General features: G+C 35.3%; 1 protein-coding gene across 1 annotated transcript; it reads left to right on the top strand.

The window, feature by feature from the left end:
• Window positions 1-278: 278 nt before the first annotated feature.
• Window positions 279-1304, top strand: LOC131035466 (AAA-ATPase At3g28610). The gene has a single exon (XM_057967166.2). It carries the CDS (start codon window positions 279-281, stop codon window positions 1302-1304), a length of 1026 nt encoding a protein of 341 aa, XP_057823149.2.
• Window positions 1305-16164: the final 14860 nt, after the last annotated feature.

The following is a 16164-nucleotide window of genomic DNA, read 5'->3' on the forward strand; positions in this document are numbered from 1 at the left end:
GCAAAAATATGGTATTTTATTGCCCTTGTCACTGTGCTACGAAAGTATCTTCCCACTCAATTGCGTGAAATCTTAATGCAATGGTATTTATCTCTCCATGATTATTTGAATCCTCCTCTATCAGCTGGACGTTCCAGAAGTGAAAGACAATTCTGGACTGAGCAACAATGATCTTTATGAGACTGTGCAGCAGTATCTGGAAAGTCTATAAGGCATTGCTCCAAGGCAGACTGCATTTCGTGCCAAGAACTCCTGCAATGTGAGTTTCTCCCGAGCCAATGACGAGGAAGAGGTGGACTTTTTCCAAGGACTCACACTACAGTGGAAGCACACAGCGCAGAGTGTTGAATGAGAGAAAGTCAGGCAGAGCTTCAATCTCAAACTGCCAAAGGCAGACAAAGCATTTGTCTCTACTTACATCAATCACATTACAGGACGGGAAGAGGATTTCAGTAGAGAGAATAAAGAAGTCAAGCTCTACAACAATGCAGGTGATGCTGTCTACGGGAATGGATGGACTGGCATTCCGTTCAAGCATTTTTCCACATTCTTCCACATTAGATACAATCGCTCTCGATCCTCGCCTCAAAAGCAAGATTCTGATGGATCTTGACCGTTTTAAGCGAGGAAAGGAATTTTACAGCCGCATTGGGCGTTTTTGGAAGCGAGGCTACCTTCTTCACGGCTCGCCTGGAACGGGGAAGCCAAGCCCTATCGCCGCCATCGCCAATTACATGAAATACAATGTGTATGATCTGGATCTCACGCGGGTCAAGGACAACATGGAGCTCTGTGCGCTTCTCACCCAAACCAAAGAAAAATTTGTGATTGTCATTGAGGACATCGATTGTTCGCTGCATCTTACTGATAGGATTTCGAGGCCTTCTCACGCTGATGAAGACGAGGAGAAGAGAAGCAGCAAAGTCATTCTGTCTGGTTTGCTCAATTTCACAGACGAATTGTGGTCCTGCTGCGGAGAGGAGCGTATTATTATGTTTACGACCAACCACAAGGATATTCTGGATTCAGCCCTGCTCAGGTGTGAGAGGATGGGCATGCACATTCTGCTCTCTTTCTGCACTTTTCCTGCATTTAAATCTCTTGCTTTCAATTATTTGGAGATAGAGGATCACCGGCTCTTCTCCGTCGTGGAAGAGAAGATGGGATGCGGGGCTGAGATGACTCCTGCAGAAATTATAGAAGTTCTGATGAATAAAATGGATGACCCAGATGAAGCTTTGCGTGATGTGATTTTTGCGCTGGGTGGAAAGAAAAAACTAAGGAATGCTCCCCTCACATCTTGATCTACACAATGTGCAGGGGAAAGTGAAGAAATACAAATAACGGAGACTGCGTAGAATGTAATTTGAGTGTTTATCTTCCATTCTTACTTTGATTAATGTGCGCTCTTTTAGTTCAACTGTGTAATCAAGCATTTGCCACCAAAAGTGCGCTCTTTTAGTTCAACTGTGTAATCAAGCATTTGCCACCAAATTTATTTCAATATAATGTTATTAGGCTGGCTTAAACATCTCACACTAAGCCATTTTGATTGCTTATGTGGCAGATGGGCCCATTCTTATAGTCAGTGTATGTTTCTGTTATCATTTGGAATGCATCTATTCTGGTTCCAAAACGACAGTAGGATTGACTACATGCATGTTAGTCGAACGTTTTACATAGTTGATTTTGCAATTAACGATTGTGTTTGACTAACCTGTCGTTAACATGTTGTACGAAAAGTCTGTTTTGAAACCAGAATAATGTTGGCCTCCCATTTGAAGTCCTCTCCGTTAGTTTCAAATTTGAACCGTTCCTGATTCCCGCCAGGAAGTACGGTGCAGACATAAAACAAGATGGCGGAAGGCATCTGAAGCAGAACAGTTACACAAATGGTTGCTGGGAGAAATGTGGTCTCTGGAGTGCTACGATTGCCGGAAATGCCACAAAATATATTTGTTGAAAACTTTCAGTCAAATGCATAGGTGTAAGGCTAGACTTCGCAGCCGTTGCTAGCATCCTCTCAGCCTATGCCAAAATGGGTATGGACATCTTTCGCTGATAGAGAGTATTTGTCAGATGCTATAGCTGCAACTGCCCTGGTAGACGTATATGTAAAATGGTGTAAGCATGGACAAGGCACGCTAACTGTTTGACAAATGCAATGATCGCAGGATGTGCAAAATCTGGAAGCATAGATAAGGCACTTGAACTGTTTGACAAAATGCCTAAATGAAATGTGTTCCCACGGAATGCTCTCATTGTAGGATACTAACAAAATGAATTTGCTACAAAGGCTTTAGAAACATGCAACCAAATGCAATTGGTAGGTATAGGCATCCATCGAAACATGAGAACAGGAAACGGGAATTTTCTTATAGGTAGTTGCAACTGCTCTGGGAGACACTTGATACGATAGGTATGTAGCTACAATTTACCATACAAACTAGTGAACAATATCAATATCTGAGTTTAATGGAGTTGAGGAAAGAATTATATAAGGTGTATGTTAGGTTGAAATTAGTAAGTAATTATTTTGTGTATGTGTATTATGTTTGTGATTTGTGATGTTATTAAATTGTGGTGATTTATGTCTAAATTAGAATTATTAGTTCAAAGATGGTGTTTATTCATATTCATATAAATATTACCACTATTTCTTGTATTATTCTTTCTTATCATTCTTTGACAAGTCTACATTTCGAGTGTGATTTTCTCTTCTGCTACGATTCCACTCCCCCTTATCTTTCACTCTCTTTAGACATCCTCCATTCTGCCCATGATTCTCATACCACCACTATAAGTACTTATTAACCTTCAATACACTAGCAAAATACTTTGATCAACTTAAGAAGAAAGCAGATAATGTGTCTGTGTCTCTTACTTTATTACATATAATCCTCTATGATGCACATATTTTGCATTTGAGGTTGTTATACACCCATTGCCCAATGGCTATTTTTAATGACTATGGAATTAGTTTCCCAATATCTATGTGGTAGAATTTGGGTGTGCATGTAAAAAATCTTAAACTCTAACTATTTGAATCTAATGGTTGGAATTGTGGGGCCTCCTTTACTTTCTTCAACCCTTCAAAATGCCAAAAGAATTATGAATTTCAAAAAGAAAATGACAAGAAAGAATGTATGGCTACTTCCAATCAGATGTTTATGACATCTAATTTTGTATCATTCAAACATCAAGGTCTAGAATTTTACAAAGCTTAGTAAATCATTGAATAATGTTCTTCAATCCTTCCTAATAATCCGGTCATCCTTAATTCTATCAATCTATTGGGTTCCTCTAGAAGATTATCTTCAAGTGTTATAATTAATAATCCTTTTACGATTTCCATAAAGTTAATGGACAACATGCATATACTTGTATGGTATTGGACAGTAAAATTGTAGATCCCATTAATAAAAAAATTTAGTTGCTCCACTAATTCTTTTTTGAAAAATTTGTTAGTATTTGTCTATTTCATACACAATATAATAATATTGAACACTAATAGGTATTTGAGAATCCTTCTTATTCTATGATGTATACACATATGAATAAAGATCCTATGGATAAAATCATTCTTGTTCCTCTTCCCATAATTCGACCAAAATAGTTATGGCTATTAGTCATAAAATTTCACCTCCTTGCGTACCTCCAATTATTTCATTCTAGAGGTAATCCCAATGCAGAATTATTATGGCCCATTTTATGGTCAACAATTTGAATGTATTTACATTAATCTAGGGAATTAGTATAACATATGCATAGAAGAATTTGATATAATTAAAAATTTATTTCTCGAAATATAACCAATGGCATTCTTGTGGACACTCGGGGAGTAATTGTCTCTCCTTTTTACATGGGGCTTAAGGAGGTGGATGAATTTTTCCTTATCATTCCTTCACTAGCTAGATTTTATATTTTAATTGGGAGACATAGTTACAATAGTTAAATTTGATATCCTCCATGATACAACCAAATATTGTTCTTGTTGGTGTAAATAAATATTCATCAGGGATATTATTACACTTTACTTAAGTGAACTTAGGATAATGCATCTCTTCGTAGTTTGGATTTGAGACACTTAGGGAAGTGTGCACATAGGGATATAGCTTGTAGGAGAAATTCCACCTTTTGTGGTCTTATTTTGCTGTTACACTCCACATTTGGTGGGTCATCCACCTCTTGTGGAATATTATATTATTTCTCCTACCTACCCTGAGTATTTCTTACCTACCCTTGTTTCTCATCAAGCCACATGTCATGGTTGTGTGCTCGTACATCCATATGGCCTTGCCTATATAAGTAGGCCCATATTCATTGTATTGGTTAATCTAGTTGATCATTTGCATATTGATGAGAGTACAGTTTGTTCTTGTCATTCTTTTGTCTGTCTTTTATACTTTTCATTGTGCCCTTGATCTTGGGAAAATCTCATAGTTCTTTCCCCATGTCAGGTTCTCTGCAAACTCTTTGGATGTTCAATTTAAAGAGTCCTTGGAGTAAATGTATTTGAAGGCAATCCTAAGCACTTTTGTTAAAATTTACTCACATTTATTATAGTTGGTTTTTAATTAGTTCATGAACAATTATCCACTCTCACATTTATGACTTACTTATAAATACAAAATATGTTTGGATATTTCATTCATTCATTTCATATCCCCCAAACGGGAGCATCGTTGTTCAAGATTACATCGGGTGATGGAAAGAAAAGTTATAATGTGAATTATCTTAGTTTTTTCTGGATTCGATTCTGGACCTCAGATCTGCAACTCATTGTTTTTCATCTCCTTGTAATTTTTTTACATCCTGATGATGAACCATGAAGTGTGATTTGAAACGTTGATGATAAAAAATACATACCCAATCGAATCCAGAAAAAAACTAAGATAATACAACATGGATTATGGAAATCTCATAGCATTATAATGTGAGTGTTAACATTCAATTGAAAATGCGAGTGTTAGATGGCATATGCATAAATCTTTTCTTTTTAAAAAAACTTCATAAAAATATGACGCTTTTATAGATCTCTTGATCATAAGACTTATTTTTGTTGATTAATGTAGCTAATTTGATTAGGTGATATTAAATTATGTTGAAGCATTTTAATAATCAATGTAATGGTAGGAATAATGCATTTAATGTTAAGGAATCAATAGATGGTTTTGAATAGATGCATGCTCAAAATATATCAGAAATATATGATTGCTTTTTTTTCTTAATTGTTGAGCCTTGCACTCTATTTTTACGGATATATACCTTCAACATGTTAATGGATCAGTAACTTTGGGTATGGTGGTAAGATGGGCAGGAGAAGTGGCGAGAATGGGTGGGAGATGCAGAGTTTGGAATCTTCGAGCACTGGTGTTGGTCATGTTGGAGCAGGTTCAGAGGAAGCGTAGACTAATGCAATGTAGGGATCAAGTGGATAGCAAGGTAAGGAAGAGTCAAAAGAGCCTGACCCGAGTAAAAATATTCAGGTGGACTCATGGGGGAATGGTGACTCAAATAATGAAAAGAATCAAGGGTGAATGACAAGGAAAAGTCTAATAAGGAATCTTCCCTTGATCCTAAAGAACATGACATTCTTGTTGGGATCACAAATGAGAAGAGTACCCATAAGGTGGGTGCTTCTAGAGGTGATGGTTCTTTTCAAAATCCATGGACGTCGCTATCTAGAGTGAAACCTAGAAGTAAATTTGTATTCCCTCCGGTCAATAATATCTCCGATTTGGAGAAGGGTAAATTTTATATCTCTATTCTTGACTTAGTTATTTATCACAATATATCTCGTATGGAAAATACATTGGTGGGAAAATTTATGGGCCCTAGGCCAAATATTGAAGTTGTTAGGGATTTTGTCAAAAAGAAGTGGAGATTGAAGGACCAAGTTCTTGTCTCAGCTCTCCCTAAGGGTTTCTTTGCTTTTGAATTCTCTTGTCTTGTATAGAGGATATTATGGCTGTGAAGAGTGGATGTCCCTGGGTTATAGGAAAATCCTCCTTGGCTCTAAAGAAATGGACTACAAATTTGGACCTTTCAGATTCGATTTTTGAGAAGGTTCCAGTTTGGGTCAAGGTTCCTGGACTACTGGAATGAGGATGTCTTTAGTTGGTTGGCTAATTCATTTAGTGAGTTTATGTGTATATATCCGATGACAACAGCTAGGAGAAGGCTAGTGTTTGCTAGAATATGTCTGGGTGTTTCCACGAACACTGATCTTTCATCTTCTATTGATATTTAGTCAAATTTGGGCACTTGGGTTTAGGTTGTTGAGTTTGAAACAATCCCCTTTTCTTGTTTGAGATTCATAAAATTGAGGCATTGGGCAAAGAAATGTCTGCTTAATGACAACAAGGAGAAAGAGAAACTCCAACAGAAACCAAAGAAAATATGGAGAATGAAGTTGGGAGGGGATGGGAATGAAGCTAAAACACAAAATAGAGAAAATGACAAGCCAAAGGGTTCCAAGAATGCCCTTGAAAAGAATGATGATATGGGGACTCGGGTGCCACTTATCAAAAGGCCATAAATCGACTCTTGTGATATGGTGGATGGTGAGATTGGTTTGAATACTATACGAGTCAGGGTTCTACTGACTCAATTAAGGGATTTAAGATTGATGTGGTCCTAGAGGGTCCCAACAAGCCATTGGAATTGGAAGGTAAGGGCCTTTCCAGTAAGGATTCTACTCATAGTTAGGCTCCAAAGGATTCACAGGAAATTGTTAAGGACACTTATGGAGATTCTAGTAAGAATTTGGACGATCAAAGTGAGAATGTATCCCAGAATTATAATGGAAGAATGGATACCCTTTCGCAGTCTCAAAAGGGGCTCTCAGACAAGGAATGGGTGTCAAGGAGAGAGAACTTTAGTCAAGAAGAAATTGATAGAGAGGAAGATAACTCCAATTTTAGTAAGGAGAAGAATAAAAACAAACAACAAAGAACACCTTATGGGGTTTCTACCAAGACTAGAGCTAAGGAAGATTGTGGGGGCACAAAGGGAAGTCAATGAAGAAGATCTGCAAGATGGCATAGGGAGTATGGAAGATTTTAGGATATAGCTGATGATCTTCAGAAAACCATACCTAAGATTTGTAGACTCCAATCCCTGGGTAAGACATGAAGATAATGTCATGAAACATTAGGGGGTTGAATAGCCTCCACAAGTAGAATATCTTGCACAATTTTGTTAGGGACCATAAACTGGATATTTTACTAGTTCAAGAATAAAAAATGCCTAAAGATAGCTCGTAGAGAAGATCAATATATTTAAATTTTATAGGGTTCGTGATAATATTTCTGAAGGTGCTTCAGTAGGAATTGTTACCTTTTGAAACCTCAACCTTATCAAGGGGGAGCCACTCTTAGAGAATTCTAATCATGTGGCTACCAGATTTACCTATATTAGAGATAATTTTTGTTGGATCTAGTTCAACATCTCTTCCCCTAATGGAAAAGGGGATAGACAGATTTTCTGGTGGGAGTTAGCTTCCTTTTGTAAGAATTTTATTAATTATAATTGGTTTGTTATGGAATACTGCAATACTCCTCTCCAAGAGAATGAAAAATTTGGTGGATACCAAATGACCATGGAAAGCAGAACGGACCTCTTGGACTTCATAAATAATCACGCGCTAGTTGATTTAGAGAGCCTCCTATACCTAGTCAAATAGAAGAACTATTAAGGACTTGATTCAAGTCAGATTGGACAAAATCTCATTTCTAATCAATGGATTTTAAATTATTTTTGTTCTCTTAAGGCTCTCTCTAGAGTGGGATCTGATCATTTCCAGATTAGTTTTGTGGCAGATCCTATCTTGGCTAGGAGGAATTTGCCCTTTAGATTTGAATGTATGTGGATTTCCCACCCTCAAATCCTTGAGGAAGTTGGGAAATGGTGGAATATCTCTGTCTCTGGAATTGCTATGTTCAGGGTTGCCAAGAAATTGAGGGAAGTTAAAAATATGGTTAGAATATGGAATAAAGAAACCTTTGGCAAAATATTTGGTATTAAGTCTGAATTATAGTTAGATCTTAAGGATATTCAAGAAAAAACGTCCAGGTAGAGGGATACATTGTTAACTACAAGATGAAAGAAAATGAGTTACTTGTGAAGATGCATGATATAATATCCAAAGAGGAGGAGTTTTGGAAGAAGAGATCAAGGGCCCTTTGTCTTTCAGCTGGAGATAAAAATAATAGGTATTTTCACATAATTGTGCTTAAACACAGGGCTACAAACATAATTTCTCACATAAAGCATAATGGTAACAGTTTTGAGATGGATGAAGACATAAGAAGACAAATTGTCCTTTTTTCAGTAATCTTCTTTTGGTGAATGATGGTGTTAATCTTGTTATGCAAGATCATCTTTTAGAGGTCATTCATAAACTTGTTAAGGAAGAAGATAACAAGATGCTTACTGCTATTCCATCAAGGGAAGAGATCAAAAAGGCTAATTTTTCTTTTGAAGGTAATAAGGCCCCAAGACCTATTGGGTTTCCTATGTTCTTCTTTCAATATTTCTAAGAGGTTGTGGCTGAAGATTTGGTGAACAATGCAAAGGAATTTTTTGGTTCAAGGAGTCTTTGTAAGGATTTCAATGCTACTTTCCTTGTCCTCATTCCTAAGCGCCCTGGAGTAGCAGACATGTCCTACACCTAGTTGGTCAAATCATTTCCACTATATTCATCTCTATCATTACGAATGGGTCTCATTCACACTTCTTTAAGAATTCAAGAGGGTTAAAGTAGGGTGACCCCATTTCACCTATTCTTTTTACTATCATGGAAAAATTCCTTGGTAGGAATCTTTTAAGGATGGTTGATTAGGGATCCCTTATGGGTTTGAGGCCCTCTTCAAGAAATTTTATATGCTCCCACCAACAGTTTGTGGATGATGCCATTCTGATGGGAAGATCTAATGTGGCTCAAACCAACAATCTTAAAAAATCCTTGGATGATTATGAGAATATATCTACACAAATGGTCAACAAATAGAAAAGTTCTCTATTTTCTTCAACACTCTCAAATCTAGGCAGAATAAAATTGCTAGAATTATTGGTTGTTGAGTTTTACCTTCAATTTATCTTTGTCTACCCTTGGGTATTAAACCTCCTGATTCCTTTTGAATTTCTTTGCTTGATAGGTTTAGTAAAAGTCTAGCTAGATGGAAAGGTGCCCTTCTCAATCAAGCTTGTAAAATTCAACTTCTTAAACCCACTCTTTAGAATCTTGCTATCTATGCTTTAAGCCTTTTTAAAATTCCATCTAAATATGCGGATGCGATTGAAAAAATTCAAAAAGACTTTCTCTGGTCTGGTGTGGAAGAAAGAAAAAGAATGCCTCTTATTGGTTGGGAGGCAATCTATGAACCCAAAAATCTGGGAGTTATGGGTCTTAAAAGGATTAAAACTATGAATAGAGCTCTCCTAGCCAAATAGACCTAGAGAACTTTCTCTTCGAATGGAGAATGGAATATTATTTTAAGGAGTAAATATATGGCTAATATTCGATCTCTCTAGACCTTTCTTGCTTCTTCTAACCTGCCCTGAGCTTGGACTATATTGAATGATATGGTCAAAGTGAGGAAAATAATAAAATCGGAGTTGGATAGAGTATTAGAAAAGGGAATCGAGTTAGATTCTAGGCAGATAGATGTATTATGAAGGAACCCTTAATTTCCTATGAAAGATTTAATGGATCTTAGCCAAATTAGCTTGGACCTTAGGCTGATTCAATGTTCTCTAATGGATGTTAATATGCAATTGAATCAACATGATGATCTTCTTGTGTGGACGACAAATCCCTCAAGTAGCTACTTGGTTTCTTTGGTTGTCTCTTTGTTGTCTTTATCCCAGGCCCCCCTACCTTTTGGGTTAAAGCTTGAATTAAACACCTGACTCCAAAGATCAACATTTTCTTTTGGATTCTTCTTTAGAAAAAGTCCTCATGATTGGCAATATTTGCAGCCATGGCTTCTAGATCCTAAACCAGTGCTATCTATGCAAGAAAGATGCATAAATGGTTAAACATTTGTTCCTCCATTGTTCCTTTGCAACTTCTATATGGGGAAGATTCCTTTCTATGTGGAACCTCTCCTTGGTTTGTCCTAGCTATATAGATGATCTTTTTATTTAGTAGAATTCTCCCTCTCTAAATCCTACTATCTGGAGGTTGTGGTCTTTTACCTTTCCCCATATTGCCTTGTGGGCATGGAAGGAGCGGAACAATAGAGTTTTCAAGGACAAGGAGACTCTAAAGTTTATTATATATGAGAGAATATACAGGCTAATCATGGGAAATATAAATTGCTTCCCTTGAAAAAGAGAATAAGATGGAGGTTGCTATTTTTACCAAATATGACTTCAGCGTGGCTAAAGAATGGCAAATCAAAGGTGATATTGTTACTACTTATTAAGTTGCCATTAGTTTTATATCCAAAGTCATTCTATATACTCTAGTCGTTTACTACTACCGAAACATTCAGTTGGTATGCACAGAGCAGTCGGTTATAGAAGAAAGTAGTCATAGAGCCCAGTATACACCGAGCTGTCTACCTAGTAACACTGTATGACTACCGAGCAGCAATAATGATACACCGAGTTGATATACACCGAGTGAAATGTTTTACCAGATTCATTGAACCTAGACACACATGTGGAAACGTGTTACAAGATCGAGGAACATAGAACCGTTATCACATTGGAAATTGCACTTAAAGATTATGTATGATTTTGAGGTCATCTATCCAATGAAATATTTTGTATGGTTATTCATTCGATAAATCATGTTTGTAAGACCGAAGCAATGAACCAGATCATCAACAAAAGAGATCTATTTATACAACAAGGATTGAGATCAGATAGAGATATATAGAGGTGTATGAAGCAAGACATGTGTGATACATAAGAAAGAACTGAGTGTTATGACTATTACAGAGACACAGAGTTCACCGAGAAGGATTTTAGAGAATAGTCAAAGAACAGAGTAAATAGAAGGGTTTACCGAGTTATTCTATGGGTTACCGAGGTATGCTATAAGCAAGGTAATCTCATTTTGAGCATATAGACTCTGCTATAACATTCCAGATGTAAAGTTGTAGATATTTGTAAAGATTTTATTGTAATATTTTGAAGTTGTAAGAGAAACCTTTAACAAGGTAAAAGACTCTAACAAAGTCTATAAATTGTAAAGCGTTTAACCAGGTGCATCATTTAGAATAAGTGTTGTAAAATCCTTTAGCAAGGTAGATCTAATGATCTTGATACTCCTAACAGGGTAAGCTATCAGAAATAGTTGAACATGTAGCTCTAACCGAGCACTCTTTATTATTGCAGTAGTGAAGTTGTGGGTGCCATCCCCACCACAATTTTTCTCTCTAACCAAGATTTTATGTGTAACCAAAATATATGTGTTATGGAGTGAATCATGTATGATTGTTATCTATTTGTTTTAGCTTTATGTTATGTTACAACAGTTTGTGGTTTATGCATAATAGTAAACGTATTATTGTTGGTAAAAGGATTTGAAGTAATAATTCACCCCTCCCCTCTCAGTACATTAGCTTGCCATATTGGGCCGAACAGATATTTCTAAGGCCTCTAAACCTGTGAAGAATAATCATAAAGGTGTTTGTTGGATTCACCTCCCTAGGGGTTGGATTAAAAATAATTTTGATCGGGCGGCCAAGGGAAATATGGGACCGGCTAGGAGTGGGGGAGTGTTAAGAGATTCTTGTCGAAACTTTGTTTCAGCTATGACACTCTCCCTGGGCTCATAGACCAATCATCTGGCCAAAGCCATTGGAGATTTCTAGGTCATAGACCTAGCAAATAAATTGAAATTTAAAAACATTTGGATTGAAGGGGTCTCCAAAAACATCATTGGTTTCTTTCTTGGTAAGGCCTCACCCTCTTGGACCATTAAAAGCTGGACAGAAGAAGAAAAATCTATTTTATCTAACTTTGAAAAGGTTAGAATTTTCTCTGTTTATAGGGAAGCTAATAAGATGGCTGATTAGTTTGCCAAGGAGGGGGTCATGCAAAAGTCTCAAAAGATGTGGCAGGCCTATAATGATCTTGGAGCTAATTTGAGAGCCTTAATAGGCTATGATGCTATTTATGGGAAAATGTCGCTTTTAAGTATGATTAAGAGGAGTACAACCTTGTACATTAGTATCAATCATTATAATGATAGAATTTTAATTTTCACTTCAGGCTATGAGGGCTAACATCTATTATGGGCACTTTGGTTCTACTACAGGCTTTCTAGCCTGTTCATCTGCTTTGTGATACATAAAAGAAAGGTGAATGCTATGATGGGGCCAAGCAGAAAGAGGGTTGAGCTAACTACTTGTGAGAAGCAATAGAAAAACTAGGATGTGTGGAGGCATATTGAGAGGGGTGGGTTGGCCACACCTAAGACATGGACCTGCAAATTCAAATCTCCATGAATGGAAGCACAAATATGAACTTCTGAAATAGTTTGCGTGCCTCTAATCAGAGAATTTTTATATGAAATTAAAACCCATTTCAAATTATACTGTCTAGATTTTAAATATGTAAATTTATTTAAAAATTGATTATTTTAACTATTTTTCATTTAATTTATACTAAATCGGATCCATAAATTTGAAATATTAACTAATTTTGTTAATTTAATAACTTTTTTATTTTAATAAATTTTGGAAAAAAATTTATATGTCATCAATCTACACAAAATTAGTTTCTATTTAAAAAAAAAAAAATCAAAAAATGTTAAGTTTACTTCAAATTATGTGGGTTGTACACGTCAAATTTTTAAAAAGATAATTACGACCATTAAAAAATTAATTAAAAAACAAATATTAGAAAAAAAAATACAAAAAAATATGCTCATCAATCTTCAATGTGTTACAAACCATTTCCCAAAATGGTTTAAGAAAATAATTTTAATTGTGTCAAAAAGTGTGGGTCATACACATGCATGGTATGGTCCTGAAATAGACATTTTTAAAACATAGTTTTTAGAACTCCATTCAAAATGTTATATTTTATTATGTGGGTATTAAAATAGATTACATATTTGGAAAATATACTCAGAGGGATATCTTTTATCTTACTGACTTTTTCCAAGATTCAATTTCTAAGTGTTTCAAAATTTAAGCTCAAATGAGACAAAATCTGAAAATCAGGGAAAACATTTCCACTTTTTGGCCAAAAAGTGGACTCATCTTCTTGCACGGACCCACAAATATGCTTTGTAGTGAAGAGAGATGAAATATGGGACCGGCTAGGAGTGGGGGAGTGTTAAGAGATTCTTGTTGAAACTTTGTTTCAGCTATGACACTCTCCCTGGGCTCATAGACCAATCATCTGGCCAAAGCCATTGGAGATTTCTAGGTCATAGACCTAGCAAATAAATTGAAATTTAAAAACATTTGGATTGAAGGGGTCTCCAAAAACATCATTGGTTTCTTTCTTGGTAAGGCCTCACCCTCTTGGACCATTAAAAGCTGGACAGAAGAAGAAAAATCTATTTTATCTAACTTTGAAAAGGTTAGAATTTTCTCTGTTTATAGGGAAGCTAATAAGGTGGCTGATTAGTTTGCCAAGGAGGGGGTCATGCAAAAGTCTCAAAAGATGTGGCAGGCCTATAATGATCTTGGAGCTAATTTGAGAGCCTTAATAGGCTATGATGCTATTTATGGGAAAATGTCGCTTTTAAGTATGATTAAGAGGAGTACAACCTTGTACATTAGTATCAATCATTATAATGATAGAATTTTAATTTTCACTTCAGGCTATGAGGGCTAACATCTATTATGGGCACTTTGGTTCTACTACAGGCTTTCTAGCCTGTTCATCTGCTTTGTGATACATAAAAGAAAGGTGAATGCTATGATGGGGCCAAGCAGAAAGAGGGTTGAGCTAACTACTTGTGAGAAGCAATAGAAAAACTAGGATGTGTGGAGGCATATTGAGAGGGGTGGGTTGGCCACACCTAAGACATGGACCTGCAAATTCAAATCTCCATGAATGGAAGCACAAATATGAACTTCTGAAATAGTTTGCGTGCCTCTAATCAGAGAATTTTTATATGAAATTAAAACCCATTTCAAATTATACTGTCTAGATTTTAAATATGTAAATTTATTTAAAAATTGATTATTTTAACTATTTTTCATTTAATTTATACTAAATCGGATCCATAAATTTGAAATATTAACTAATTTTGTTAATTTAATAACTTTTTTATTTTAATAAATTTTGGAAAAAAATTTATATGTCATCAATCTACACAAAATTAGTTTGTATTTAAAAAAAAAAAAAAATCAAAAAATGTTAAGTTTACTTCAAATTATGTGGGTTGTACACGTCAAATTTTTAAAAAGATAATTACGACCATTAAAAAATTAATTAAAAAACAAATATTAGAAAAAAAAATACAAAAAAATATGCTCATCAATCTTCAATGTGTTACAAACCATTTCCCAAAATGGTTTAAGAAAATAATTTTAATTGTGTCAAAAAGTGTGGGTCATACACATGCATGGTATGGTCCTGAAACAGACATTTTTAAAACATAGTTTTTAGAACTCCATTCAAAATGTTATATTTTATTATGTGGGTATTAAAATAGATTACATATTTGGAAAATATACTCAGAGGGATATCTTTTATCTTACTGACTTTTTCCAAGATTCAATTTCTAAGTGTTTCAAAATTTAAGCTCAAATGAGACAAAATCTGAAAATCAGGGAAAACATTTCCACTTTTTGGCCAAAAAGTAGACTCATCTTCTTGCACGGACCCACAAATATGCTTTGTAGTGAAGAGAGATGAAATATGGGACCGGCTAGGAGTGGGGGAGTGTTAAGAGATTCTTGTCGAAACTTTGTTTCAGCTATGACACTCTCCCTGGGCTCATAGACCAATCATCTGGCCAAAGCCATTGGAGATTTCTAGGTCATAGACCTAGCAAATAAATTGAAATTTAAAAACATTTGGATTGAAGGGGTCTCCAAAAACATCATTGGTTTCTTTCTTGGTAAGGCCTCACCCTCTTGGACCATTAAAAGCTGGACAGAAGAAGAAAAATCTATTTTATCTAACTTTGAAAAGGTTAGAATTTTCTCTGTTTATAGGGAAGCTAATAAGGTGGCTGATTAGTTTGCCAAGGAGGGGGTCATGCAAAAGTCTCAAAAGATGTGGCAGGCCTATAATGATCTTGGAGCTAATTTGAGAGCCTTAATAGGCTATGATGCTATTTATGGGAAAATGTCGCTTTTAAGTATGATTAAGAGGAGTACAACCTTGTACATTAGTATCAATCATTATAATGATAGAATTTTAATTTTCACTTCAGGCTATGAGGGCTAACATCTATTATGGGCACTTTGGTTCTACTACAGGCTTTCTAGCCTGTTCATCTGCTTTGTGATACATAAAAGAAAGGTGAATGCTATGATGGGGCCAAGCAGAAAGAGGGTTGAGCTAACTACTTGTGAGAAGCAATAGAAAAACTAGGATGTGTGGAGGCATATTGAGAGGGGTGGGTTGGCCACACCTAAGACATGGACCTGCAAATTCAAATCTCCATGAATGGAAGCACAAATATGAACTTCTGAAATAGTTTGCGTGCCTCTAATCAGAGAATTTTTATATGAAATTAAAACCCATTTCAAATTATACTGTCTAGATTTTAAATATGTAAATTTATTTAAAAATTGATTATTTTAACTATTTTTCATTTAATTTATACTAAATCGGATCCATAAATTTGAAATATTAACTAATTTTGTTAATTTAATAACTTTTTTATTTTAATAAATTTTGGAAAAAAATTTATATGTCATCAATCTACACAAAATTAGTTTGTATTTAAAAAAAAAAAAAAATCAAAAAATGTTAAGTTTACTTCAAATTATGTGGGTTGTACACGTCAAATTTTTAAAAAGATAATTACGACCATTAAAAAATTAATTAAAAAACAAATATTAGAAAAAAAAATACAAAAAAATATGCTCATCAATCTTCAATGTGTTACAAACCATTTCCCAAAATGGTTTAAGAAAATAATTTTAATTGTGTCAAAAAGTGTGGGTCATACACATGCATGGTATGGTCCTGAAACAGACATTTTTAAAACATAGTTTTTAGAACTCCATT

This window comes from Cryptomeria japonica, chromosome 5 (genome assembly GCF_030272615.1).
Source record: "Cryptomeria japonica chromosome 5, Sugi_1.0, whole genome shotgun sequence".
Classification (NCBI taxonomy): domain Eukaryota; kingdom Viridiplantae; phylum Streptophyta; class Pinopsida; order Cupressales; family Cupressaceae; genus Cryptomeria; species Cryptomeria japonica.

Bases quoted from the DNA above. Each gene is read 5' to 3' on its own strand.
- LOC131035466 (XM_057967166.2), top strand. From the start codon at position 279: ATGACGAGGAAGAGGTGGACTTTTTCCAAGGACTCACACTACAGTGGA.